The sequence below is a fragment of the Syngnathoides biaculeatus genome, chromosome 5 (genome assembly GCF_019802595.1).
Source record: "Syngnathoides biaculeatus isolate LvHL_M chromosome 5, ASM1980259v1, whole genome shotgun sequence".
In the NCBI taxonomy this organism is placed as follows: Eukaryota; Metazoa; Chordata; class Actinopteri; order Syngnathiformes; family Syngnathidae; genus Syngnathoides; species Syngnathoides biaculeatus.
The window spans coordinates 18,163,961-18,190,700 of record NC_084644.1 but is presented as its reverse complement, the minus strand read 5'-3'; the positions used below and the strand labels follow the sequence as shown (position 1 = coordinate 18,190,700).

Sequence of the window (26,740 nt, the reverse complement as noted above, 5' to 3'; positions counted from 1 at the left end):
GCATACGCCAGATGTTGCTCACAGTGGTCAAAAGGAGCGCTCACAAGCTTAGCGTGTTTGCTCAGACACGTCAAAAATTAGAGGGAATGTTGCTCGCATTCATTATGATGCATTGACTCTTTTGAATAAATAAATGGGGGGAGGGTAGCCTAAAAATCAAACTCATGCGTTCAGATAGAGAGAATAAGTACAGCTAATGCAGGGATTGTTTCTATGTGATGTGGAAACTACCAATATTAAAATGTCAAAAGATTGTATTATACTGAAGGGCTCTCATTGTTCTGAATAATGGTGCATCTTTGTATGTAGCCCTCTGCCCAGGATGTTGTAGCACATTGTGTTACTACACTGAAGGTGTACAACTCAAAATTTGGACAAGCCTGTTTGTGTAAAAGCCCATGAAAAAAATTAAGCACTTAAAAAGCCACTATAATACAATAGTGCAAACTATCTATCTTGACATAATTGGGACTTAACTTAGTTAAATAGAATCTTTAAAAAAAAAGTCCTTTCTGAGGCATTGATTTCTGCTTGTGACTTAACAGGACCTGTCGTACTACTGCTGCCTAGAGCTTCAGGGAGAGGAAGACAAGCTATTGGATTGTCTGTCACAACTGACCAGTAAAGAGACTGGTGAATGTGCTCTTCCTTGACTACAAATGCAGCTTTAGATTTGTCATGAGGAGTCAATTTGCATTGCATGTACTGCTTTTCCAATTCGTCAGGCCCTACATTTGCTCAACGGTTGTGTCTGTCGGGACAAAGACAAGGTAGCGTGGTGTTGTACAGGGCAGGGCAGTTCCCCTTGAAGCCTTTGGGCCCAGCTACATTCCTCTGGAGACCCCGTACATTGGGCACAGTTTACAGGCAAATCTGGACCTGGGTTCATCCCATTCTTAAACAAGTAGGGTGTTTTTGTTAAGTTTAATTTTCAGTTTTTCTTTTACTAAATGAATTTTTACTTGTAGGATATCCTCACAGAGTTTCTAAGTGTGTGTCAGTGTCATGAGGCTGTGGTCCCCCCGTCCGTGCCATATTGCGCAGAGGGAATCTTCAGCACAGATTCAGAATCAAAGTCTGAAATCAACCAGGCACTTGGAACTAAAAGAAAGCAAAGCAAGAAGGATAGGAGTGGACCTCCTCCTAAGAAGATCCTGGGCGATGGCACCAGATCACCCAACACCCCTACTACCTGGAAATCCAGCTCAACTGGAATATTAATCAAGTTTGTTGCTTCTTGATGGGATTCGTTAGAAAAATCTGCAAAAGGTGACATGACATATGTTGTTCATCTGTATACAGTGATCTCACAATGGAGATTGTACGATACCGCCTGATAGGACCGCAGTCCCATTCAGTGTTGGCAGATGCTTTGGAAGCTGCTACAAACTGTGATGTAGGTGTCCATGAATTTCTATTTGAATAGGAAAGTCTTTTGTATACCAACCAAGTGTTACATTGTCTCTTATCAGGAATTGAGCAAATCCCAGCCCTCCTGCCTTTGGTGGCCTGATCACTGTAAAGATGAGCTCAAGATGAAGCTCCATCAGCAACAAACTGACATCTTTCACTTACTGAAAGGTTTACTTTTTCTGTCTCTGTATGAATGGCTTGGTTTGAATGTTTTTGTCATTAATTGTTGCGTAACATATCCAGGCATCTACTCAACTGCAGAGCTCCCACCTGGCACAGTGCTCGGGCTGACAGTTGATGACCCGAGGCTTAATATACCAACAAAGAAGGTTAAAGTGTTGCCCTGTGTAAAGGAGGCACAAGGTAAAATCTGTCCTACTGCTGTGACTGTAAAAGTGCGGGCTGTAAATTACAATAGATGCAAATTGGGTTTACACACACGCGATTTAGTGCGTTTAGTCTTCCTTTTCAAATTTAAGCCTCCGTTTGCTTTGTAGATTTTGGCTAATCTAAGGAAATGTACAATGTGTACGGAAGATTTTCAGAAACCCTTGAATTTTGTACTTGTTTTATTGCTGCCATTTGGAAAAAAAATCACATATGAAAAAAAAAAAAGTTTCCTGTATGTACATACAGTTGTTGATTCTTTGAAATTATGGGCTGGCTTTGTCTTACACAAGTGTGGGACTGTTTACCCCGCTTCATGTACTACTTACTGGCTTTCATCGCCAAGGCGCAGGCCTTACTACAATGATCTCTACTTGCGGTGGGGTCTGGGGGGAATAAAAGAGTGCCCTTTAAAACAATAAAGCATTTTTACTTGAGAAGGAAGCGCTTCATAAAATACACTGTGGATATAGGGTATGGACACATTACTCGAATACCCCTCCCTCACCACTTAAACTTTACTGAGCAATCGAAATACACTGGAACGTGATGTTAGAAAGGTGTCTGTTTACAAGTTATTCAGGTTATGTACGGTATTTGTAGAGCAAATTCATCTATGTATTTTTTTTAGGGGGTTTTCCAAAAGTCTTAGTACGGACAAATGAATGGTTCTTTGTTGTGCGTCGACTCGCACTGCAAGAGGATCATTGACTCCCCCCATCTTAACGCTGAGATGTATGCTGAAAACTAGTTGTCTGCTCTGTAACGTAAGGCGAAAGTATATTTTTGGTGGAAATTCCGCCTTAACATCCTCAAACATCCAATCACAAATCTAATAGTGCTTGGGATTGAGGTCGTTTAAAAAAAAAAAAAAAAGTCAGGAATTCTATCACAAAATACAATTTACAGCATGTAATATTGCATGTTGAATTGTAGCCTCTTTTTAAATTTAAACAATGAGCAGATGTTAGTTCACCTCACTGTTGCCTATTGGTGGAGAGGGTGTACAGAATGGCTCATCACAAACTCATTTTAACAAATATGGAAAAATAACCATAATTTCTTGTGTATAATGCCCACCCATGTTTAATAAGCACCCCTAGAGTTGACCTCAAAATACTGGAAAACCCTTCTACCCATGTATAATGCATATTTACAATGCATGATTTTGCTTCGACGCATATGACCCGAATTTTTTTTTTTTTTTTTTTAATAGAATACTTTTTATTCACTTGCTCTTATTTCTAAAGTTTAGAGCCATGCTTATACTTGGTTAATAAAAATGTATCGCTTTCAGTTTTAGTTTGATTATCCAGGCAGAATTTTTTTTTTTTTTTTTTAAAGAAAACATGAAGGGGCCTGGTCAAACATTTCATTTTAATGGGATTCAAATTAAACTGTCAAGCATTTCAGAAAAGCATTATCATCAAACCAAAAAGTTAAATTGTATATTGTATTTAAATGTTAAATCAAATTCTGCCAGGATATGTAAACTTATGAGCACAACTGTGCATACATGCAGTAATACAGTGACGAAAATAAGTATTTGAACACCCTGCTATATTGCAAGTTCTCTTACTTAGAAATCATGGAGGGGTCTGAAATTTTCATCGTATGTGCATGTCCACTGTGAGAGAGATAATCTAAAGAAAAATCTAGATTTCACGATGTATGGTTATTTTAAGGTTTTTTTTTTTTGTGTGATGCAGCTGCAAATAAGTCTTTGAACACCTGAGAAAACCAATGTTAATATTTGGTACAGTAGCCTTCGTTTACAATTATAGAGGTCAAACATTTCCTGTAGTTGTTCACCAGGTTTGTACACCCTAAAGGAGGGATTTTGGCCCACTCCTCCACACAGATCTTCTCTAGCTCAGACGGGTTTCTGGGCTCTCGCTGAGAAACATGGAGTTTCAGCTCCCTCCAAAGATTTTTCTATTGAGTTTAGGTCTGGAGACTGGCTAGGCCACGCTAGAACCTCGATATGCTTCTTGCAGAGCTACTCCTTGTATTTCCTGGCTGTGTGCTTCGGGTCATTGTCATGTTGAAAGACCCAGCCACAACCTATCTTCAATGCTCTGACTGACAGATAGAGGTTGTTCCCCAAAATCTCACAATACATGACCGCGGTCATCCTCTCCTTCATACAGTGCAGTCGTCCTGTCCCATGTGCAGAAAAACACCTCCAAAGCATGATGGTACCACCCCCATGCTACATCTTTTTTGCCCTTTGTTTTATGCGTTAAATGGGAAAAAAAAGTGTTATTTCCTTGATTGTGGCCTGTTCGGAGACTTTTATCTCAATAAGGCAAAAAATTGCCAACCTGCCCATGATTGTGTTAATACAGTGCAATCGTCCTTTCCCATGTGCAGAAAAACACCCCAAAAGCATGATTCTATTACCCTAATGCTTCACAGTAGGGATAGTGTTCTTGGGATGGAACTCATTTGTCTTCCTCCATACACGGTTTGTGGAATTATGACCACAAAGTTCAATTTTGGTCTCATCTGACCACAAAACCTTCTCCCATGACTCCTCTGTATCATCCAAATGCACATTGGCAAACTTAACATGTGCTGGTTTTAGCAGGGGAACCTTCCACGCCATGCATGATTTCAAACCATGACGTGTTAGTGTATTACCGAGAGTCACCTTGGAAACGGTGGTCTCAGCTCTTTTCAGGTCATTGACCAAGTCCTGTCGTCTAGTCCACCTATTCTAAGAATCATTGAGACCCCACAAAGGGATATCTTGCATGGGGCGAGATTGACAGTCATGTTTAGCTCCTTCCATTTTCTAATGATTGCTCCAACAGTGGACCTTTTTCACCAAGCTGCTTGGCAATTTCTCCGGAGCCCTTTCCAGCCGTGTTGAGTTGTATAATTTTGTCTCTGGTGTCTTTGGACAGCTCTTTGGTCTTGGCCATGTTACAGGTTTGAGTCTTACTGATTGTGTGGGGTGGACCTCACACAGATGTATCGGATTCAGGATAATACATGGAGGTGGACTTTGAAAGGCGGACTAACAGGTCTTTGAGGGTCAGAATTCTAGCTGATAGACAGGTGTTCAAATACTTATTTGCTGCTGTATCACACAAATACATCGTTAAAAAAATCATACATTGGGATTTCTGTATTTTTCTCTTAAGATTATCTCTCTCATAGTGGATATGCACCTACGATGAAAATTTTAGACCTGTCCGTGATTTCTAAGTGGGAAAACTCAGATTTCTAAGTGTGAGAACTTTGAATATAGCAAGGTGTTCAAATGCTTATTTTCTTCACTGTGTCTGCTGTCATATTGGAATAAAACTGGAGGCTAAATGTTTTTCATAACCTGTAGGTGGCAGACATATTAGAATCAAATTGTACAGCTTTTTCGTTATTTCTCAGATGGCACATACAGATTTAAATTCACCTATACATTGTATCAATATAAAATGTCCACTATTGACTTTTTGACCAATTTTGTTGCGCGTTATATACAAGAAATTATTGTAATTATTTTTTTTCCCTCCTCCACTCTAGATGGGTGGGCTGTCCCAAATGTTTGTATACAAGCCAATAAAAAGGAAATTTTTTCATAATTTCCTCTTAAGCTTATTTTTTAACTGTTTTTGTTAGTTCATCCACATGTGATACTAAGATGGTTGATAATTGCAGGGCCAAATAAATCTGTTGTTCTCTGTCCTGAGGCCGCTTTACAGAGTGCATCTCTGGTCCTGTGCTCCTGGGGGGCCTCTGCTCAGCCATGCAGATGCTCCAGGTTCGAATCCTGGCAGGACCCTGTACTCCAAAAACAGCATCAGTGACAAACGACAGTGTATGGTCTGGCTCGTAAAATGTCTTCCTTTAAACGGATTGACACAATTTTTAGTGATGTAAATAATAGAAATATTGCTCAGCAGCAAGAAGAGTGTGCCCAAGTTTTTTCTCTAGCTTTCATCACAGCCCTGAAATGGAAAAATGTTCTACTTGTCTGTAGGTCAAAAATAGATATAATAAGGTAAATAAAATGCCTTTCATTTAAAAACAATACCGGTCATTCTCAAAATTTTATATGGAATATAAAATGGTAAATGGATGAATTGACATTAAAAATATAAAATGGCAGCTTGCTGCTCATTTAGGTAACGACCAAGTAAAAGTAAGTTTCTTTCGGCTTGTCCCTTTCGGGGTCGTCACAGCGTGTCATCTCAAATGAACGCACATATATGTTTGGCACAATTTTTACACCGGATGCCCTTCCTGACGCAACCCTTCTCAGGGAGTGGAGGCCCAAGTGGGATACGAACCCACAACCCCTGGTTTACCAAACCAGTGCTCTAACCACTGAGCTACAGGTAGAGCAAATTTAGGTAACGACCAAGTGAACTGACAAATTTCCCAAAAATGTCAGGATATGGAGTGTATTTGTGTGTAATATATATAAAATGAATAAAGACCCAATATGGATGACAGTGTGCAGCGGTTAATAAGCTGTACCCACTTTGTGTAGTGTAATTTCCATACACAACCCGGATCGTATGCTGCAGATCGGTACGTTGTAAAATTAGATATTCACACAAAGACTTTGTAAATGTTTTACATGCCTTGTTTCCAAACAGTAACTGTAACACCGCAGTAAAACGACTCAAGCATAACAAGTTATTTATTAACTCTCCTGTTTGCTGAAACCACTTAAGTCATCATCTTCAGTATCTGAGTTGTAGAGCCTGAGAAAGTCTTTCACACACCATTTCAGTTTCTTTTTCATCTTGAATTTCTGCTGAAGTTGTGCTGTTCTCCTCACATTTAATCTGTTGATGATGGTTGATTCTTTTACACTCTTCCACGCTTTTAAGATCCACTGGCAGACCTTAGAAGAAGATGACCTTCATATGCAGCCAATTTTTCTGAAGGTTTTTAAATTCACTTAAAATATATAAAATAAACAAAATATATATTTTGCGTTTGTACGTGTCTTACTGCATTTTCCTATCAGTGCAGCAAAAATAGTGCCGTCTTCTATGTGCCATTGAGGTGGATCCTTCTTACACACAAGCTCAGGATAAATTCTTCTTCTACACGTCCTTTAGGTAGATTTTTCAATGCGCGCTGAAGGTCTTCTTCTACATATTGGAGCCATATGCTGTATTGTAAAATATGCTGCAGAGTTCACAGTGCTGGAAAAAAAGTAGTGGCTTGTTGTCCAGAAAATACGGTATACCTTTTCCATTCAAATGTGGGATTACAGGGGCATGCGTGTGTATTGTTTTTCCAGAGGTGGATGATGACAGGAGAAAGGAGCTGTCTTTGCACGGTGTACCAGAACACTGTTGTCAGAGTTTCCTCTGGCAACAATCTGTGCGCAACAATGTCACAGACAATAAAATGTCAGAGCAGGTATCAAAAAATGGGATTTGAACTTTGTTTGTGTACAGCACTTCATTTACAAGGCCTTTTATTTCTTCCTTTACCTCACAGGATTTGAACCGTATGAGGAGCGAGGTTCTGGTGCCCGGGTCCAGGCTTAGCCCTATTCCCCCACAGTGTCGAGTCCCCATCTTGCTGGTTCACCAGCCAGGCAAGCAGGAGGGACATGAGATGAGTTCGTGGGGTGCTGGATGGGACCTGATGCTTCCTAAAGGCTGGGGAATGGCTTTTTGGATCCCCCTGGTAAGTACTAGGAAGTGTGTGTGTGTGTGTTTAAATATGCCGTGTAAAAAAAAAAAAAAAAAAAAAAAAAAAAGTAAATCCACCCTGAAAGGTAGACCTGAAGTCCCCGGGTTTATTTTGTTTTTCCAATGACGAAGCTCAAAATTCAGTGTTTACGCTCTCTTTGCCTCACCTCTGTCCCTCTTCTAGGTGTATAGAGGTGTTCGAATTGGTGGACTAAAAATGAGTCTGACACACAGTCAGAATAAAGGTGTTCCTCACTTCCCCCATGATTACCCAGACTGCCCTGGAGGAGCCTGTTTTCAGGAGGAGCAAGAGTCTGAACTGCTTGAAAAGTTCAAAAGGTCAGTTGAAGAATAAAGTAACAATTTGAGTTTAATCAAAAATACATCTAGGTTTTTCTTGAAAAGAACGTGTTCTCGAATTGTTTTCTACATGGACCCTCTACAAACACGCACACAGCGTCTCAAATATTTCTCACATCACAATTTTTCTCACTAAATGTACTTTCAAAGGTGTTATTGACCTCAAAATTTCACTAGGTGTAGGGTATAACTCAAGTAATCCATACATAAGTAGAAAAAATAAACTCAGATTACTTTTTGTGTAAATGTGTAAAATAACACAGGGGGAAAAAGTAATGAACATGAAAAATAGAATCTGCAAAAAGCCATGTAAAGCCAAGACAAATTCTAAAATCTATATTCAAACGGCAATCCAGCCCCTTATTAGTGCAAAAAAATATCAGATGGTTCAGTCTTAATTGATGGCCTACAAAATGGTGTCATTGCCAAGGTGTGAGCCAAAGCAGATCTCATGATGGATTGTCTCAAGAGCATTTCAAACTATCCATCCATCCAGCCATCCATCTTCTACAGCTTTTCCAGGTCTGGTCATGAGAGCTGTAGCTTTAGCAGGGATGCCGAGACTTCCCTTTTCCCAGGCACTTAATCCAGCTCTTCCAGGGAGATCCCGAGGCATTCCCAGGCCAGTTGAGAGACGTAGTCCTGGGTTGTCCCCGGCTTCTCTTTCAGGTGGGGTGTGGCCAGAACACCTCACTAGGGAGGCATCCGAAACAGATGCCACAGCCGTCTCATCTGGCTCCTCAATGCAGAGGAGCCCAGGATCGACACTGAGCCCCTCCCGGATAACTTAGCTTCTCACCCTATCTCCAAGGGAGAGACCGGACACCCCGCGGAGGAAACTCATTTCGGCCGCTTGTATCCAGGATTATGTTCTTTCGGCCACGACCCACAGCTTGTACCCATAGATGAGGGTAGGAATGTGGATCGACTGGTAAATAGAGAGTTTCGCCTTTCGACTTAGCTCCCTCATTACCACCACGGACCGACACAAAGTCCGCAACACTGCAGCGATCAGTCTGTCGATCTCCCGCTCCATTCTTCCCTCACTCGTTAACAAAACTCCAAGATACATGAACTCCTCTACTTGGGGCAGGCTCTCATCCCCAACCTGGAGAGGACACACCACCCTTTTCCAACTAAGGGCCATGATTTCAGATTTGGAGGTGTTGACTCTCATCCCGGCCACTTCCCAATCTGCTGCGAACTGGTCCAGTGAGCCTTGGAAATCACGGCTTGATGAAGCAAACAGAAGCACATTATCTGCAAAGAGCAGAGATGCAATGCTGAGGCCATCAAACCGGAACCCCTCTACGCCTCTGCTGGGCCTAGACACTCTGTCCATAAAAGTTAGTCTTGGCGCAGTCCGACATGCCGCCTCACTGCGGACCAAACTGACACCGGTCATACAGGGACCGAGCAGCCCATATCAGGGGGTTCGGTACCCATTACTACCCAAGAAACCCCCACAGGATTCCACAAGGGACATGGTCGGATCCCTTCTCAAAGTCCACAAAATACATGTAGAGTGGTTGGCCAAACTACCATGCACCCTTGAGTATCCTCCTGAGGAAGAGAAGCTGGTCAACTGTTCCAAGACCAGGACGAAAACCACATTGCTCCTCCTGAATCTCAGACTCAACTTCCCGACAAACCCTCCTCTCCAGCACCTCTGAATATAGCTTACAAAGGAGGCTGACGAATGTGATCCCCGATATTTAGAACACACCCTCTGGTCCCCCTTTGTAAAAAGGGAACTGCCATCCCAGTCTGCCCATCCAGAGGCACTGTCCCCGATGTCCAAACGGTGTTGCAAAGGTGTGTCAACCAGCCTTTAGGAACTCGGGGCGAATCTTATCCAGAATACGTAGGTCCCACCATATATTTGCCTTGATCATGTGCTCCACACAAAATTTCAGACAAGAATGCTAAGAAAAATCAGAAGTGCTCCAAGTGTAACCTGTGGAATACTTAAAAAGATTTGGAAATTACAGGTACCGTTGTCGCAATGAAAGCAAGTTCACCACACAAGACCCAATTGCTGTAACAAAAGCATTTTAAGCTTATTTAAAGTTTGCTGAACAACATTTGGACATGCTAGTTTAATGATGGGAGAATATAGTCTGGTTGAATGAGGCCGAAATTGAAATGAATATGAAAACAATGAAGTTTGGAGGTGGGCTGCTTTTCACCATGTGGGACTAGGAAACTACACATTATTGAAGGATACGTGAAAGGGTAAATGTACAGAGACATCCTTGACAAAAACCTGCTGCCATCCATGAGGATGATGAAAATGAAATGAGGGCTGGCATTTTAGAAGGATGATATTCCCCAAAAATGCCAAGAAAACTCAATTGGATTCATAGTAGAAGTTTCAAAGGAAAAAAAATAAAATAAAGCTGCTGAATGGTGCAGCCAATCCCCTGACTTGAAATTTATCAAAATTCTATTGAAAGAACTGAAATTTAAAGACTATTTAAAACAAAAACAGAAAAGTCGGTTTTTATTCCTACTTTTGTTCACTCATCTTCATTATCAGAGTTGAAGAGTTTCAGAAAATCTCCGTCACACACCATTTCAGTCATGTTTGACAGGAGTTCCCGCTGAAGTTATGCTGTTCTCCTCACATACCAGTCTAGCCTTTTAATGCATTGGTCATGGTTGACTCTTTCACTCCTTCACTCTTTAGGGATCAACTGGTAGACCTCAGAAAAGGATGACCTTTGCATGCGGACATTTCTTGTGGAAGACTTTAAATTAATTAAAAAAAAATGTGTATTTTGCATTTGTGAGTGTCATGCTGCATTTGCTATCGGTGCACCAAAAAGTAGCGCTGCTGTCTTCTATGCGCAATAGAGGTAGATTCTTCTACGTGAGCTCGTAACTTATTCTTCTACATGCTCTTCAGGTAGATTCTTCTTCTACGCTCGCTGAAGGTAAAGTTGTCATCTTCTACAAATTGGAGGAATCTGGACATGCCAAAACCCAAGTGCTTTATAGGGAACCGGGATATTTTAACCATTACGTTTTGTTGTACTCTAAAATTTACAGTCGCTGGTGACAAAAAAATAAAACGATAGTCTCGTCTCATCGTTAAATACGCCGCAGGGTTCACATTGCTGTAAAAAAGTAGCAGCTTGTCATCTGGAAAATACAGTTCACTAATCCCTCGTTTTTCGCAGTTAGTTCGGACCAGAACCACCTGTGAAAAGTGAAAAATTGCAGGGTTTAAATTATGTAAACAATATTTGTACTTTGCATATGTGAGTCAGAGGTGTATTTAGTAAAATCTTTGATTATAAAACGAGAGAGAGAGAGTATACATTATCAAAACACAACGCACTATTATATTACTCGATAATTACATTTATCACTCGGCGACTCATCGACTGTAGGCGCTGCCGAAGAAGCTTTTTTTTTTTTTTTTTTTTTAATTTATTTGAGAATGGAGTTGGGGTGTGTGTGTGTGTGTGTGTGTGTATAAATTCCTCACTCAAAAAATTTTCTGTTGGAGGTGCTGGTGGTGTACATAACTTTTTTTTTTTTTTTTTTTTTTAAACACCTTTTGAGTTTTTTTTTTGTGTATGTGGGAACCAAAACTTTTAGACTGTCAACGTTACAGCACGTATTTATACTTTACATATTTGAGACAAACATTTTCAACAGTACGAGTGTCTCGTTAAATCTTTATAAAACTTTGTGCTGCACAGTTAAATTTTTATTGCAGTATGTACGTAATTAACATTCCTCACCCAGAGAATTTTATGGTGGAGGTGCTGGTGTTGTAACTGAGATTTTGTTGTTTGAGGAAAAATGTGGTGATGATGGGGAGTTGTCTATTTCTTCTGCTTCAAAATTCCCTCTTACGAGGACATAACCCCATCAACATGATTGCTAAACTGAACACCTTATCATATTGTCATCAGTCTTGTGCAAATTCTTCCTACACATAACTGGCAGCATCGTTGCCGGCAGAGGAAACCTCACCGTACAGAGGCACGCCTCTGAGGCTGTAACTCTTTTGAAATTTTTCAAACCAACCTTTGTGTGCTGAAAAGCCTCATTCTCGATGGAGTGAATCGCTCCTTGCAGCACTTTCTTCAGCCACTTCATCATTGTCACCGGGCAGGATTTGATTTTAAAGGGCTTTAGCTTTTGTACCTATCATGTTTGTGTCCAAGCTCACTTTCTTTTTTTCTCCAATCCGCGATCCACAAAGTTAACGCGGCTTCCATTCGAACAAACCTACTATTAACATGTTTCGCTTCCTTATTAAAAGTTATTGAAGCAGTTTTACGGGTGTTTTCCACATTATTAACCCATTCGTAGGCAGCGTCCCATTTTTGGGACATCATGATTTTCACGCATTATATCCTTCAGTATATCAAAATATTTAAGTGTTTTATTCTGATTCTAGTTTTTGGGACGATCTACTAAGAAAACCCAAGTACCGTCTCATGGACAGCATCCCATTTTTGGGATGAGATTATAAATTAGAAAAGTTATATAACTTAACCATGAATGGAAAAACAAGTGTTATTTCCTTGATTGTGGCCTGTTAAGAGACTTATCTCAATAAGGCAAAAATTGCCACGCTGCTCATGAATGGGTTAAGTAGCACCTCGTGGATTCATTTAAGCCATAATGGCGCGCCACAAAAGCATAACTTCTGGTGTTTATGATCATATCCTAAAATCTTAGTTTTTCGCTGATCATTCTCTTCCTCTTGGGCGCTTAGTAAACTTTCGAATCGGCACAGCACTTTGGCAGCATTGTGATCACGAGAGGTTATCGCACAAAGTCTACAGCAGGGCTCAGCAACCTTTTTGAGGCTGAGCGATACGTCGTGAGCACCGATCGTATGAAGGGCTATGTGACCTGTTTGCGGCAAATTTTAGACTCTTTTTTTCATTACACTTACACAAAATATTTTTGTTTTAATATATTGTAATAAATGACGTTACAGGTATTTTAAAATTTTAAATCACGTAAGCAAGTCAGATTCAGAATTTAAAGCACAAATAATAGTAACAATTTGTGGCCCATGGTATTTTTACAACATACCTCGCGGGCGCCATATATGGTCCTCGCGGGCTACCATTCGCCCACGGCCACCACGTTGGTGACCCCTGCTCTAGAGCATAGATAAAAATGGTGGAAAGGGTGGGACAGAACTTGCTTGGTGACCTTCGATGATGCACAGCCAATCAGCTCACGAGATAAATCAAAACATGCTCTCATTGATCGATATCGCGCCGTGGACCAATCACGTGCCTTGTATCAATGTCTTCCTACAATAAGCCAATATGACTATTTTTCCAAGTTTATTTTTGATGATTTTGGGTGGGGGGGGCAGCGAAGTACTGAAGCCGCAAAAAGTGAAGCGCGGAGTACCAAGGGAACCCTGTACTTTTGTATGTAGTGATTATTAGGGATGTTTCCAATACCTGGTGTCTTTTTTTTTTTTTTTAGTAGTAGTACCTTTTGGAAATACATTAAATGAGACTGTACAGTACTCATCAATAGGAAGTACAATTTTCAGTTAATGTACTTCTTGAAAATAATCTAATATTTTTGGATTATTTTACTCTGACCCTAAATTATTTGTATCACATGGATAGTTCCCCTGATTTAGATTAGGGAATAAAGCTATTTTGTCATCCTACGCTAGCTGCTGCTTAGCTCTGTTTGTCTCATAAACTGAGGGATTTGCGTCTGACCATTTGCCCTCTACTCCTAGACGTCCGCCTGCCAAAAGAATCAATTACATTAAACATGGCTGCCTGGCTCCATTCGGTTGCCCTTGGCAACAGCTGGCTGAGGAGTGGGATGTTATTGGAAGTGATGGAGAGGAGAAAAAAGGAGACATCCAGGCTAAAAGCACATTGCAGGGTAATAAAGCAATCCAGTCAGAGATAATGTCACATCACGAAGTCCCTGCGACAAACCCACAAACCCACTTCACTGTCCTGAGGTATGTTTTAATGACACGTTTGAATGTAATGTTTTTGATGGTTCCTGTGCCGGATAAACTAAATCAATTTTACTTCAAATGTGCAACATTCGGGTCTTTTCTGACATTATTAGGCTTTAGGCGATCAGGATTTTTGGAGCTGATCGGTTCGTTTAAAAAAACGATGCGAGGTTTCTCAAGTTGCAGCATTTCTTTTAGGGGTCACCACAGCCCCTCATCTTTTTCCATGTAAGCCTATCTCCTGCATCTTCCTCTCTAACAAAAACTGCTCTGTCTACAAAAATAATCCATTCTGGAAGTCCTTTCGTGAAGTGAAAGTTTTGTAACTAGAAATGCAATTTATTTGTAAATAGTATAATCTGTTAAAAGCCCTAAAAATAAGCATTCAAAGTGTACATAATGGAAAGAATACTAAAAAAATGTTCATTTACCTTTGGCGTTCGGTGCAAAGAGAAGGGTGCGTGACGGAGGCATGCACACACTTAATTCCACAAAAATTACCATATTTTCTGCACTATAAGGTGCACCTAAAAGCCTTTAACTTTATCAAAAGCCCACTGTGCGCCTTGTAATCCGGTGCGCCTTATATATGGATGAATATTGAGCCTTTGGTGCAACTTCATCTAATGGATGCATAACGAAACCCCAGCCTCTACGGTTGTCTATTCTGTGCGCTTTATAATGCGGTGCGCCTTATACATGGGGGAAAAAGTTGAATCGCCTCCAGCTCCTCTCGCTCCGCTGTCGAAAGATCCTCGTGGTGCTCCTGAACCAACTATTTAAATGACTTCATTTACTGGTACACTTGTGTACTGTATACTAAGTATTTTCAAAAGTGTTCGCTAGCATTTTGAACAAATGGTAAAATGTTAATAACTTCTAGGGACTTTCAAGGATTGGCTCCTGACATAGTTTTTTTTTTTTTTTTTTTTTAAGTCAGGTCAAACCGTTACCATCTGATAGAAATTATGGTTGCTAGCTTAGTGTAATTAAATGACTTTATTGTAATTAAATTACATTGCACACAAACTCCGTTGTTACAGGTGTATCTGGTTGCGTTTCAGTTCAAAAGATAAAGCCTTGTGACTGTAAAAGACGGAATGCAGTGGTATCCAAAGACAAGATTTTATTGCAAGTAGTCTGACATAGTGCAATTGTGAAAGAGCAAATTTGTCTTGTCTGATCCGGGCACTACGTGTTGTCTGTCTCAGATGTCTGCCCGTCCGTTCCACACCGGTGACGTTTATTAAAAAAAAAAAGTGTTTTTTATATACATGTATGTGTGTGAATATATATTTGACAGATATTTACAATACTACATCAAAAAACAAGCGAAAAGGCTAAAAATAAACTAGCTTTCAGATTTTAAATATACTGTGCACAATGGCGATGGTAAGTAAATGTTTTTTGTGGTCGTTGATGGGATTGCCGAAATTGTGACATCAAAGCCAGTCAGATGATCATTATAAAATTCTAATTATTGTCTCATACCCATAAAGCCAGTAAGATAGGTGTAAACTCTAGACATTTCATTAGAAAGCAAAGTAAAAATTGCTTTCGGAAATTACCAAAATGTGCTGAGGAAACCCCACCCACTGGTGTCCTAGCCTGATTGGTGTGTCAATAATTTGTGTGCCATTGTTTAATCTTAACATCGTCATTGATGCAACACAACACATAGTTTCAAATGTGGAAAAATCTGTTTAAAAAAAAAAAAAAAATGATGCAAAGTTTGCTTACTATTGCGGGAGAGGTCAGAACAAAGTCATTTGGTGGGTTTCTAAACTACTAAGTGCAAGTTCTGTTTTATTGAGGTTTAATTTGAAAGTAAAGGGCATCCATATGCTTGACTGAATTTCATCTACATTGATCAATAACTGGAGTCTCTTGCAATGACATGACCTTTAGGAGGCTTTTACATTGATTTAATATTGTCCTTCGTATAGAGCCTTAAGGGAGTCCTAACTTTTCATGTGACAAGATGTTATTTAGACAGAGACTCACTTTAACCTCATGAACACGACTAACCCATGTAACTCTTTAAGACTTTAATGCTGATTAAATGATCCCATCTCATTAAGATGTTCTGTCGGGCAGTGTTGTGAGAAGCTTGACTGAGATCTACACTGCAGTGGCGTCAAAGTTGTTTGATCACTCATTCACCCCAATTCGTGACCAAGTGGGCTGCTTCAGTATACTTGTGCCCTAATATATAAATAATGACAAAAATGTTTTTCAATTTATTTGGGTGGCAAATAATTTTTATTTGAGAATATCCATTTAAAAAAAAAAAATCTTATTGTAAATCTTATTTCAAGTCATATGATCAATCTGCTATGTCATAAATTCAACTTCAACTTTATTAATAAGTGTTTTCATTTGCACAAACAACTCAGATCGCAGACAATCATTAAACTCTTTGTCCGTCCATCTTTATAGAATATACAGTATGTATTGTCATGGCCTTCCTTCAATATGAAACTGTCTCAGTGATTAGAACACATTAACTTGATAAACATTTTTTTTATTCCAAAACTGAAAAATTCTACTCTGTGTCTGGAACACTGCAGCAAGCCAGAACATCATATACAGTATAAATTACTCATACAATGGTGTAATTGTTTGCCCCCTTCCTGGTTTCATTTGTGCACATTTCAAACCAATGGAAATATTAGTCAAAGACAGCGCAACTAAACACAAAATACATTTTTTAAAATGTTTTGTATTAAGGGAGGAAAAAAATCTAAACCTCTATGGGCCTGTATGGGAGAAGTGATTGCCCATAAACCTCCAACCCCAATTCCAAGGAAGTTGGGACATTGTTAAGCATAAATAAAAACTGAATAAAAAGATTTGTAAATCATGTTCAAACTAGATTTCATTGAATAAAGAATTTCACCTACAAAGGTTCAACAATTACTGTCCTCAGTTCCCAAATGTTTATTGAATTTTGTTAAAAGAAAACTTGATGTAACACAGTGGTAAACATGACGGTCCCATTTTTTTTCTTTTTTTTTGTTTGGAATGTGTTGCAGCCACAAAATTTTAAAAAGTTAACAATTCTTCTTTTCCTTTCGGCTTGTCCCATTAGGGGTCGCCACAGCGTGTCATCTTTTTCCATCTTGGCCTATCTCCTCCATCTTCCTCTCTAACACCAACTGCCATCATGTCTTCCCTCACAACATTCATCAACCTTCTCTTCGGTGTTCCTCTCGCTCTTTTGACTGCCAGCTCCATCCTCAACACCCTTCTACCAATATATACTCACTGTCTCGCCTCTGGACAAGTCCAAACCATTGAAGTCTGCTCTCTCGAACTTTGTCTCCAAAACATCCAACTTTGGCTGTTCTTCTAATGAGCTCATTTCTAATCCAATCCAACCTGCTCTCTCCTGGAGAGAACCTCAACATCTTCATCTTCATTTAGATTTCTGCATGTTGTCTGTCTTTTGAGATCTTTTGGTCTACAGCGTGCTCTTGCCAATTTGTGGATTGCATGCTAAAACACATGCTAGTATTCATGCTAGCAATGTAACTGTGTGTTCCGGCGTACTTCATTAGTGTAGTCACAACATTCATTTTTGGAACTAATTGTGCACTGTCCATTTTGAGGAAAATGTAAGACATTTAAGTGCCCCTTATGGTTGCAAAAATAAGGCACATATCATACATTTGTATTTAAATACAGCATCCCTTATTGGTGGATTTTTGTGAGTTGTGGAGATGGGTGGGTGGGATAAGGAATGTAACTCCAGTAGATAAGGGAATGCTGTATTTCACTGATTCAGGATGTGGCACTGTTTTCATGATTCAGAACACCTGTGGCAGTATCAGGCCTGGATGTGGCTCAAGAAATTTAATTCTGATATCGTGTTATTTTTTTAAAGGGAGGTAGGAAAATCACTTTTTCACACAATGCCATCTCGGTTTGCATTTATTTTCTCCCTTAACTTTCAAAACTGCATTTTCTGTTTGCTTTGTATTCCCTTGGATTTTTGACAATTTGGAAAAATTTAAGTGTGACAAACATGCAAAAAATTAAACATCGGGGGCAAACTTATTTTTTTCACACCATTGTAAATCCTGGCATAATTTTTTTTTTTTTATGATGGTATGTCCTTGAAGCAGCAAGAGAACCAGTTCACGTTTTTACTCAGTCCTTCTCATTTATGCATACATTGAAGTATCTTTTTACATTTTAACCATACCACTTTTTCCTAGGAACAGGAAGTCATTGAGGCTTCTCTCTAGTTGGTGCAGACCCACTTCATGTAAAGGTCAGAGGTTGTACGGTGTAAGAGAAATGACACCTTTGGACCATGCTGCAAAGATGTCATTCCAAGCAAGACATGGCATGAGTCTGGTTTGGGTACGTCTGTCACTGTTGTTGAAGGGTAAGCCAGACCTCCATACCATGGTGTGTGTTCCCACTTCCGATGACCTCAAACTGTTGAATGAAGGGCATGTTAGTCGCGGCCCTCAGGAGCCCCGCCACAAGGACCACTTGAAAAGCACCATCAAACATAGTAAGAGTAAAAGTAAAGACACTCCTTCAATCACTGATCAGACGACCACCATGTTTGAAAAGCCCCAGTCATCTTCTCCTGCTTCTGATTTTGTTTTGGGAGTGTGGCCGAATCCCCTGCCAAGTGTCACCTCTCACTGCTCCAGAGTGACGCTAGGCTGGGTGACTCAGGCAGACTTCTCCCTGTCTGCAGGGAGTGGGGAGGCTCTTGGCTTTGTGAGTGTCACTGGCCTCATCCAGACACTCATCAGTCAACCTCTGGAACACAGAGGAATAGTGCTGCTACGCAATACCAAGTCTCTTCAGTACCGCTTTGCTAAAATTAACATAGAGGTTTGAGTGGAACATATGTTGAACTTGCTTGATTTTGAGGCAATTATAATTTTTATCTTCATGGATAACTCAAAAACCTCTCATAATAGATAGGGTCATGCAAGTTTGTTGTCTGTCCTTGTACAGTGATCTCACTGCATACTGAAATTTGTGTAAGGCAGTAAAAGTGTGCCTGGTAATATTAAATTTCACATTTGCTAGAAATACTCGAGTGCTGGTCATCAAGTTAATCTATTACCATTTTAGTTACATTTTTTGAAATGCTTGTTTTGCATGCATATGGAGTCTGTCAGTACTAAGATTTTGATTTAAACATGTTGGAAGCCAAATTCCATAGCATTTTTTTAATTGAAGTTAATAAAATACCCATATATCACTCTGTCTGAATCATTACTACACACATGTAATTGTACTGTACTCTGTTAAAGGGAAAAAAAAATCATGGCAAGCCCATCATCTGTGACCGAAATCAACCTTTGTGGCACTGGTTATCAAAGAATGCCTTAATTGTGTTGAGATTTCTTGTACCCTGCACACATTCAAGAGACCCTGTGCTGGATGGAGCCAAGCACTGTAAGAACAAAACCAACCATCGATGTTTCTTTCTATGTTTACATCTGTCAACATCAAGCTGATGTGCTTGCATGAACATTTGTTTCCTTATCTGTTCCAAGCATATTCCCCCATGAGCAAGTACAATTGTATTTACATTTTTTAACCCCAAAGTTAACAGTATTTCATCAACCATATTTCCTTTTTCCTCAACAGAAGAAAACCAACACTTTAGCCTACATGCATCACATTCACCAGCAGGAACAAAAATACCAACACTATATGACACAGCAGAGGCAATGTGAGAGAAGGGGCAGACTCCTCCCTAAACGTTTCGTCTTGTATACACATCCCATAATCTGTGGGTGTTAAGAGGGAATTAAAGATTTGTTTGCTTGGCAACTCAATTTTAGATTTAAGTCTTCATGTGGTTTGGATTATTTGAGGTGAAATGGAAAGAAAAAGCATTGGCCTGTCCGCGCATATTTTTGAAAAGTTTCCCCATTGTAAGAGCATCAAACAAATGTAAATAATGTACAAATATAACCCAAGTCAACTTTGAAATGGTATTTTTAAATGATTTCATCAAGGGGAAAAAAATTCAGTGACTTGGCCCTGTGTGGAAAAAGCTAAAAATAAACAAAATTACATCATGCAAAAAAAATAAAACTCCAGAAGAGTGGGGGAAAAGTATTCATCTGTCAGCCTCGAAAGGGTTACAAATGCCATTTGTAAAGCTTTAGGTTTCCAGAGAACCACAGGCAGGGTCATTAATCTCACATGGAGAAAAAGATGACTGCAAGAGAACAGAACTGACCGATCCAGGAGGCCACAAAGGTACTCACCACAACTGTGAAAGAACTCGAGGCCTCCTGTCTCAGCTCAGGACCTGGTCGACTTGCTATGATTGAGGGCACCGTGAAGTCTGCATGAATTCTGAAGAATATTCCACCATGAATTTGTAACTTCGATCTGAAGCTCAATTAGGTTTTGTAGCACAATACGATGCAAAACACACCAAGTGGCCTTTGGAAGAAAAAAAGTTATGGATGGCTTATTTCAAGTCCAGACTTGAATCCAATTGAAATGCAGTGGCATGACCTTAAAAAGGCCGTAGATATTTGAAAACCCTCTATTTTTTTGCTGAATTCCATCCTGCAAAGAAGAGTGGGCAACAAGATGTCCAGAGAGATGTGAGAGATTCATTGCCAGTTCTCAAACACTTGATTTTTGTTGTTGTTGCTGAGGTTGGCCCAAACAGTGTTTCAGTTTAGGGAGGGGCATTACTTTTTCACACAGGGGCAGTTAGCTTTGAAACGTTTTGTCCTTAAATAAAATCATTTAAAAAAAAAAAAAAAAAAAACAGCATTTTAAGATCAGTTGGGCGTTTTATTTCCATTAGTTTGATCTGGAACTGGGGAAACTGCAAAAATATAAGAATTTAAGAAGGGGTCCAATCTTTTTTCATGGCCCACAAACCACCGTCAGTAACTGACATATACACCAAAAGCATACCGCACCTTTTTACATTTTGCTTTAATGTGCAAATCATTACACTGATGGAACATTTTTCTTTTTAAATAAGATCTGAGGTGTGTGTGTGTGTGTGTGTGTGTGTGAGTGTGTGTGTGTGTGTGTGTGTGTGTGTGTGTGTGAGTGTGAGTGAGAGAGACAGAACTAGTCATGTCACATGAAGTTCCACTTTTGGGAGTTGCTAATACCTCCTTGTCACTATTTTTGTTATCTGGTACTGCAGATAAGAGGGTTGTCCAGAGAATGTCTTAAAATAGGCTGCAGATTTACTTTTTAGGAGGCATTTACACTTCCTCAGTCTCAGCAGATGGGAGAAATCCCAAGACTCTTCAGTTTGGTCACCTCTGTTGCACATAAACTTGGCTGCCAACGATCCGTATGTTTGAGTTTTGGTCTCAGGCTGCACTCTGTCTGTAAGTCTCTTTCCTTGCCAACACAAAAAGAAAAACACTTTAAATGAATCCAAAGATACCAGCGCTGCACCAGTCATCCATCACAGAAGTTGTGGGTTACATCTAGCTAGCACATCTTTGTTGTCTTGTATAAGTGATGAAAGTACCCTCTGCTCACTTAAATGTTGATAGCGTACCAGGGACAATATCCATGGCTATAAAGTTGCATTCCTGTTTTACTTTTGGCCTGTTTCTGGCAATCAGGAAAACCCCTAGGAAGGATAGCAAACATCTGCAAACAATGTGGAAAACGTTAACTCCTTATAACTACAAAATGAAATCACTAGCTAAAATGTGGGTTTTAGTGAGAGCTCACCCGAAAAGGAACATGAAAATATTCAGTAGTGCCAAATCTTCAAATTCCTGGTAAAAGATGATTCCTGTAAGACAGATGTCACAACAATATAGGTGTATGCATTTATAAGTAGGTGGAACTGTACCTAATGTTGTCTGTGATCACTTGTTTTCATTTTTCAATGTTCTACTCTGCACCTTCTATGCATAATATTAAACTATAAATGATCTTTAAAACTTCTTGTCACCATGGACTGGCCTCTTCCACTTCAGTGATTTTCACTTTTACTTCACTAAGTACTATTACAGAGAAGAAAATAAGTATTTGAACACCCTGCTATATTGCAAGTTCTCCCACTTAGAAATCATGGAGAGGTCTGAAATTTTCATTGTAGGTGCATGTCCACTGTGAGAGACAAAATCTAAAAAGTAAATCCAGAAATCACGATGTATGATATTTTAAGTGTTTTTTTTTTTTTTGTGTGTGATACAGCTGCAAATAAGTATTTGAACACCTGAGAAAACCAATGTTAATATTTGGTACAGTAACTTTTTTTTCACCAGGTTTGCAGACACTGCAGGAGGTATTTTGGCCCACTCCTCCACACAGATCTTCTCTAGATCAGACAGGTTTCTGGGCTGTCGCTGAGAAACACGGAGTTTCAGCTCCCTCCAAAGATTTTCTATTGGGTTTAGATCTGGAGACTGGCTAGGCCACGCTAGAACCTTGATATGCTTCCTACGGCGCTACTCCTTGGTTTTGCTGGTTGTGTGCTTCAGGTCATTGTCATGTTGAAAGACCCAGCCACTACCCATCTTCAATGCTCTGACTGAGGGAAACGGGTTGTTACCCAAAATCTCTCAATACATGGCCGCGGTCATCCTCTCCTTAATACAGTGCAGTCGTCCTGTCCCATGTGCAGAAAAACACCCCCAAAGCATGATGTGACCACCCCCATGCTTCACGGGATGGTGTTCTTGGGATGGAACTCCTCATTCATCTTTCTCCAAACACGGTTTGTGGAATTATGACCAAAAAGTTCAATTTTTGGTCTCATCTGACCACAAAACCTTCTTCCATGACTCTTCTGTATCATCCAAATAGTCATTGGCAAACTTAAGACGGGCCTTGACATGTGCTGGTTTAAGCAGGGGAACCTTCCGTGCCATGCATGATTTCAAACCATGACGTGTTAGTGTATTACCAACAGTCACCCTGTAAACGGTGGTCTCAAGTCTTTTCAGGTCATTGACCAAGTCCTGTCGTGTAGTGGTTGCGCTTATTCCTCACCTTTCCAAGGATCATTGAGACCCCACGAGGTGATATCTTGCGTGGCGCTCCACTCCGATTGAGCTTGACCGTCATGTTTAGCTTCTTCCTTTTTCTAATGATTTCTCCAGCAGTGGACCTTTTTTCACCAAACTGCTTGGCAATTTCCCCGTAGTCTTTCCAGTCGTGTGGAGTTGTACAATTTTGTCTCTGGTGTCTTTGGAGAGCTCTTTGGTCTTGGCCGTGTTACAAGTTTGAGTCTTACTGATTTTTTGGGGTGGACAGGTCCATCTGATACAGGATAATACATGGAGTGGAGGTGGACTTTTAAAGGTGGACTAACAGGTCTTTGAGGGTCAGAATTCTAGCTGACAGACAGGTGTTCAAATACTTATTTGCAGCTGTATCACATAAATCGTTAAAAAAATCATGCATTATGATTTCTGGATTTTTCTTTTTAGATAATCTCTCTCACACTGGACATGCACCTACGATGAAAATTTCAGACCCCTCCATGATTTCTCAGTGGGAGAACTTGCAATATAGCACGGTGTTCAAATACTTCTTCACTGTAATTGTTCTGAAAATATTTGTGCTACTTCAATTATTGATGCTCAGAACAACAGAGATGCTAATGTGCACACAACTAAGTCTACAGTACTTAAATCCTGGTGCAAACTGGAATTGCTTTTGATTAAAATGTGATATTTCATGCGTTGCTCATAAAATCTGTTAAGCCATCCATTTTCTGTTGCACTGGTCTGTATTGTGGTTGCGGGTGAGCTGTAGGTTCAAAGGCGTGGTAGAGACTTGAGTGCTTGCCAAACAATCACAGGGCTCATGTACTGTATATAAAAAAAAAAAAAAAAAATACACCAACTCTATGGACAGTTTACATTTAGTCTTCACTGAACCTGACTTTGTGGAAAAATTGGACAACTGGTTAGAGCGTAGGGCTCACGGTTCTGAGGACCGGGGTTCAAATCCCAGCCCCGCCTGTGTGGAGTTTGCATGTTCTTTCCGTGCCTGTGTGGGTTTTTTCCGGGTACTCTGGTTTCCTCCCACATCCCAAAAACATGTACTAATTGCCCCTAAGTATGATTGTGAGTGTGACCTGTGCCCTGGAATTGGCTGGCAACCAGTTCAGGGTGTATCCTACCTCCTGCCCGATGATAGCTGGGATAGGCTCTGGCACTCCCGCAACCCTTGAGGATAAACGGGTCACAAAATGGATGGAAAGAGGGATGAACCTCACATGTATGCTTTTGGAATGTGGGTGGAAGGCATAGAACCCAGGAAAGAACCCCACGCAAGGAGCGAGAATACAAATCCTCATAGGAAGACCTGAGCAGTTTTTTGAACCCTGAACCCCTTGAAAGTAAGCTCAATGTCCATTCCAGTCAGTTCATGTCTCCTTAGCTGTTTAAGACTTTTTATTTTTTTTGGGGAAACCAAAAATAGAATTTTTGGATTTAAATCATTGCATTTTATTTGTATTATTTTTAATGCCTTAAAATGAGAAATTAGAAACAACACTATGTGACTGGCCCCTACAATCATAATACCATAAACCATCATACTGGATCTCATGAGATCGTGTAACTCGAACATAATTTGGAGGTTGGTGTATGATTGCAACGAGCCACCGAGTGATGCTGTTGTGGTGAACATACCTGCAACAATGGCACTTGCAGTGAAAAACACAAAGTTGATTGGAACCACCTCTGTGGCATCAAACATTTTCATTGCCTGATTGAGAAACCTGCGAACGAAGTGTAAGACTAATATTGATGTGGATGTGATCTGTCAGTCAGAGAATAGAAAGCCCACAAAGAAAAGTCGAACTAACTTGATCTGGAAGGCGCAGGAAGCCACCATGACGACGAGCATGACGTAGAAGATGGGGTATATGAGCTGCAGATGACCTTTTATCGTCTCTGCGATCATTCCTGAGACAGCCTTGACTGAGATGACCGTCAGAGAAGCTGCAGAAACACATCACTAATATGCAGTTGCAAGACTAATTTCAACTTCAGGTGTTTGAGGTAAGACAGTATTCAAAATAAATGATCCCATCTGTATGTCAATTAGCTAACTATTTTGCCTTTTTATAGAAATACCGAGTGACCGCAGGTCCGTTTTGATAACCATGCAACCAACCAACACACCACCTAATTGGTATAATTCATGACCCACGCGCCCTCAATCAAGCAGTGTGTACTTGTCCATACCGAGCAGGGCCACCAGCAGCATCACAATAACAATGTGCTTCATTTTCTTCTTTTTGTATAGAAAGAGCAGGATGCAAAAAGCGATGACCTCAATCATCTATTGGAAAGGAGACGGGGAAATTAATTTATGGAAATCCTATTTCCTCATACTTCACAAAGAAAATCCAAGTTGTACTAGCTCTCTCCCCTTTTCCTGACCATCTTATCTGTATGACAAAGTGCTCTATCTTTAATTGAAACAAATTGCTATGGTGGTGGTGGAGGGGTGGGGAGTGAGAAATGAATTGCTGTCTTTTCGAATGAGAAGCACTGTCCTTGTGAGTCCAATTGCATTCGGCTGTTGAAGGACCTTGAGCAAACACCACAGGGGGGAACAAATGGAGAATAAGAGGGGAATGCAAACGTAGAGTGTGGAAAAAGGGCAAACTGACCTTTAAATCAATCCAAATCCCCCCTCTGCCTTTGCGTAACATGCGTGTGTGTTTGTGTGTGCGTGTTAACCGCAGGACTTTTTCAACGCAGTTGATCTCGTCTCCTGTCAGTAATTTCTACACAAATTTCTGAAACATTTCTATTGCACATTTCTTGCATCAGTTAAGCAAAGCAGAGCAAATTCAAGTGGAGAATGTGAATTACAATAACTTGGAGATGAGTGAATAATGCTGATATTGTTACACAGGGCACACACTCAGCCCTGACTCCAATACTTGGAGAGCTGCTTGCTGCTATCTTTCTTGGTCTGGAAGGACGACAGCACGTGCATGGAATCGACTGGCCCACAGCAATACAGGGAACATTTGCAATATACAGTACATGGAGATTTGGCAGGGTTGAATGGATCTAGGTGTGGTACAGCATTAGACAGAAATAAATGCTAGCTTTTGTCAGAAGCGCATTCATCCCTATGGTAACAACCACAGTCAGTTTACAAAATCTGTGCTTGAGGAGAAAGTGGAAAGACCACTGTGTGTATGTCCATTTTCTGTTCCACTTGTTCTCGTCATTAGTGTTGCAAGTAAATGAGTTATTTTCCTCTATTTGTTCGGAAGACAAGGATAAAGGATTTGCTTCTATGAACTACTGTAAACATACTCCATGACACTCATACCAGGTCAGAATCTCAAACTTATGCATCGCTTCTATAACATGTTTAAAGACAATGATGTTTGTTTATTCATGCTCTTATACACTTGTACTCCTTGGATTTCTCCCCCATGAGTTGTTGTTCTCATCAAAATGTTGGACACAAGGAAAATATCTCTTCTGTCTCTTACATGATTGTGTATATACAACACATATCATGTTTGGAAAGGGTTCACATACGAGGTACAGCAGGAAGTGCCAGCTGATCACGTAGTACTGGACCAGATGGGCTGTAATGTGAGTGGACGTGTGGGGAGCAAACGTCACCAATACGTAGGTCCCTGTTATTGCCAGGGTGCCACCTAAAGACACAGATGAGAGATGAGTTGACAGCTTGATAACATTCATTGCCCGTATACATTAACACTCACACATGAGTACGTGGCTATGGTATTTAAAATACTGTACAGAAAAAACAAAGATACCCTAACACTGATATATTTCTCAATCCAGAGAATATGAACAAAACAATAGTATTCAATCTAGCAAGAGGTTGGATTATCATTTTATCAACAGGATTCCATACAACTTTCTTACGGCTTTTCCCGTTAGGGGGCGCCAGAGCGTGTCATCTCAGATGAACGCTCATATTTGTTTGGCACAGTTCCTGA

The 26,740-nt window shown here is 40.2% G+C and overlaps 2 protein-coding genes across 9 annotated transcripts in view; one reads left to right on the top strand and one right to left on the bottom strand.

Annotated features, from left to right (window-relative positions):
* Window positions 1-18,904, top strand: part of pop1 (POP1 homolog, ribonuclease P/MRP subunit) — a 30,899-nt gene extending 11,995 nt beyond the window's left edge. Inside the window, exons 6-16 of one of the 3 annotated variants that reach the window (XM_061819543.1) lie at window positions 546-633; window positions 726-904; window positions 969-1,225; window positions 1,303-1,396; window positions 1,473-1,581; window positions 1,657-1,776; window positions 7,064-7,185; window positions 7,267-7,458; window positions 7,648-7,802; window positions 13,564-13,797; window positions 18,018-18,904. In XM_061819543.1, the coding sequence (XP_061675527.1) occupies window positions 546-633; window positions 726-904; window positions 969-1,225; window positions 1,303-1,396; window positions 1,473-1,581; window positions 1,657-1,776; window positions 7,064-7,185; window positions 7,267-7,458; window positions 7,648-7,802; window positions 13,564-13,797; window positions 18,018-18,660 (2,193 nt within the window). In that variant the 3' untranslated portion in view covers window positions 18,661-18,904. The remainder of the gene's footprint in view (window positions 1-545; window positions 634-725; window positions 905-968; window positions 1,226-1,302; window positions 1,397-1,472; window positions 1,582-1,656; window positions 1,777-7,063; window positions 7,186-7,266; window positions 7,459-7,647; window positions 7,803-13,563; window positions 13,798-18,017) is intronic. The other 2 variants (XM_061819542.1, XM_061819539.1) reach the window with 2 other exon arrangements.
* A 314-nt stretch (window positions 18,905-19,218) lies between these two features.
* LOC133500620 (NIPA-like protein 2) overlaps window positions 19,219-26,740 on the bottom strand; it is a 35,460-nt gene continuing 27,938 nt past the window's right edge. For 3 of the 6 annotated variants that reach the window (XM_061819544.1, XM_061819545.1, XM_061819546.1), the window contains exons 5-11: window positions 26,310-26,431; window positions 24,987-25,083; window positions 24,605-24,740; window positions 24,429-24,517; window positions 21,508-21,571; window positions 21,329-21,423; window positions 19,219-21,165 (exon numbers count right to left, since the gene is read on the bottom strand). In XM_061819544.1, coding sequence (XP_061675528.1) covers window positions 20,921-21,165; window positions 21,329-21,423; window positions 21,508-21,571; window positions 24,429-24,517; window positions 24,605-24,740; window positions 24,987-25,083; window positions 26,310-26,431 — 848 coding nt within the window. In that variant the 3' untranslated portion in view covers window positions 19,219-20,920. Of the gene's footprint in view, window positions 21,166-21,298; window positions 21,424-21,507; window positions 21,572-24,428; window positions 24,518-24,604; window positions 24,741-24,986; window positions 25,084-26,309; window positions 26,432-26,740 lie in introns of all 6 variants that reach the window. The other 3 variants (XM_061819547.1, XM_061819549.1, XM_061819548.1) reach the window with 3 other exon arrangements.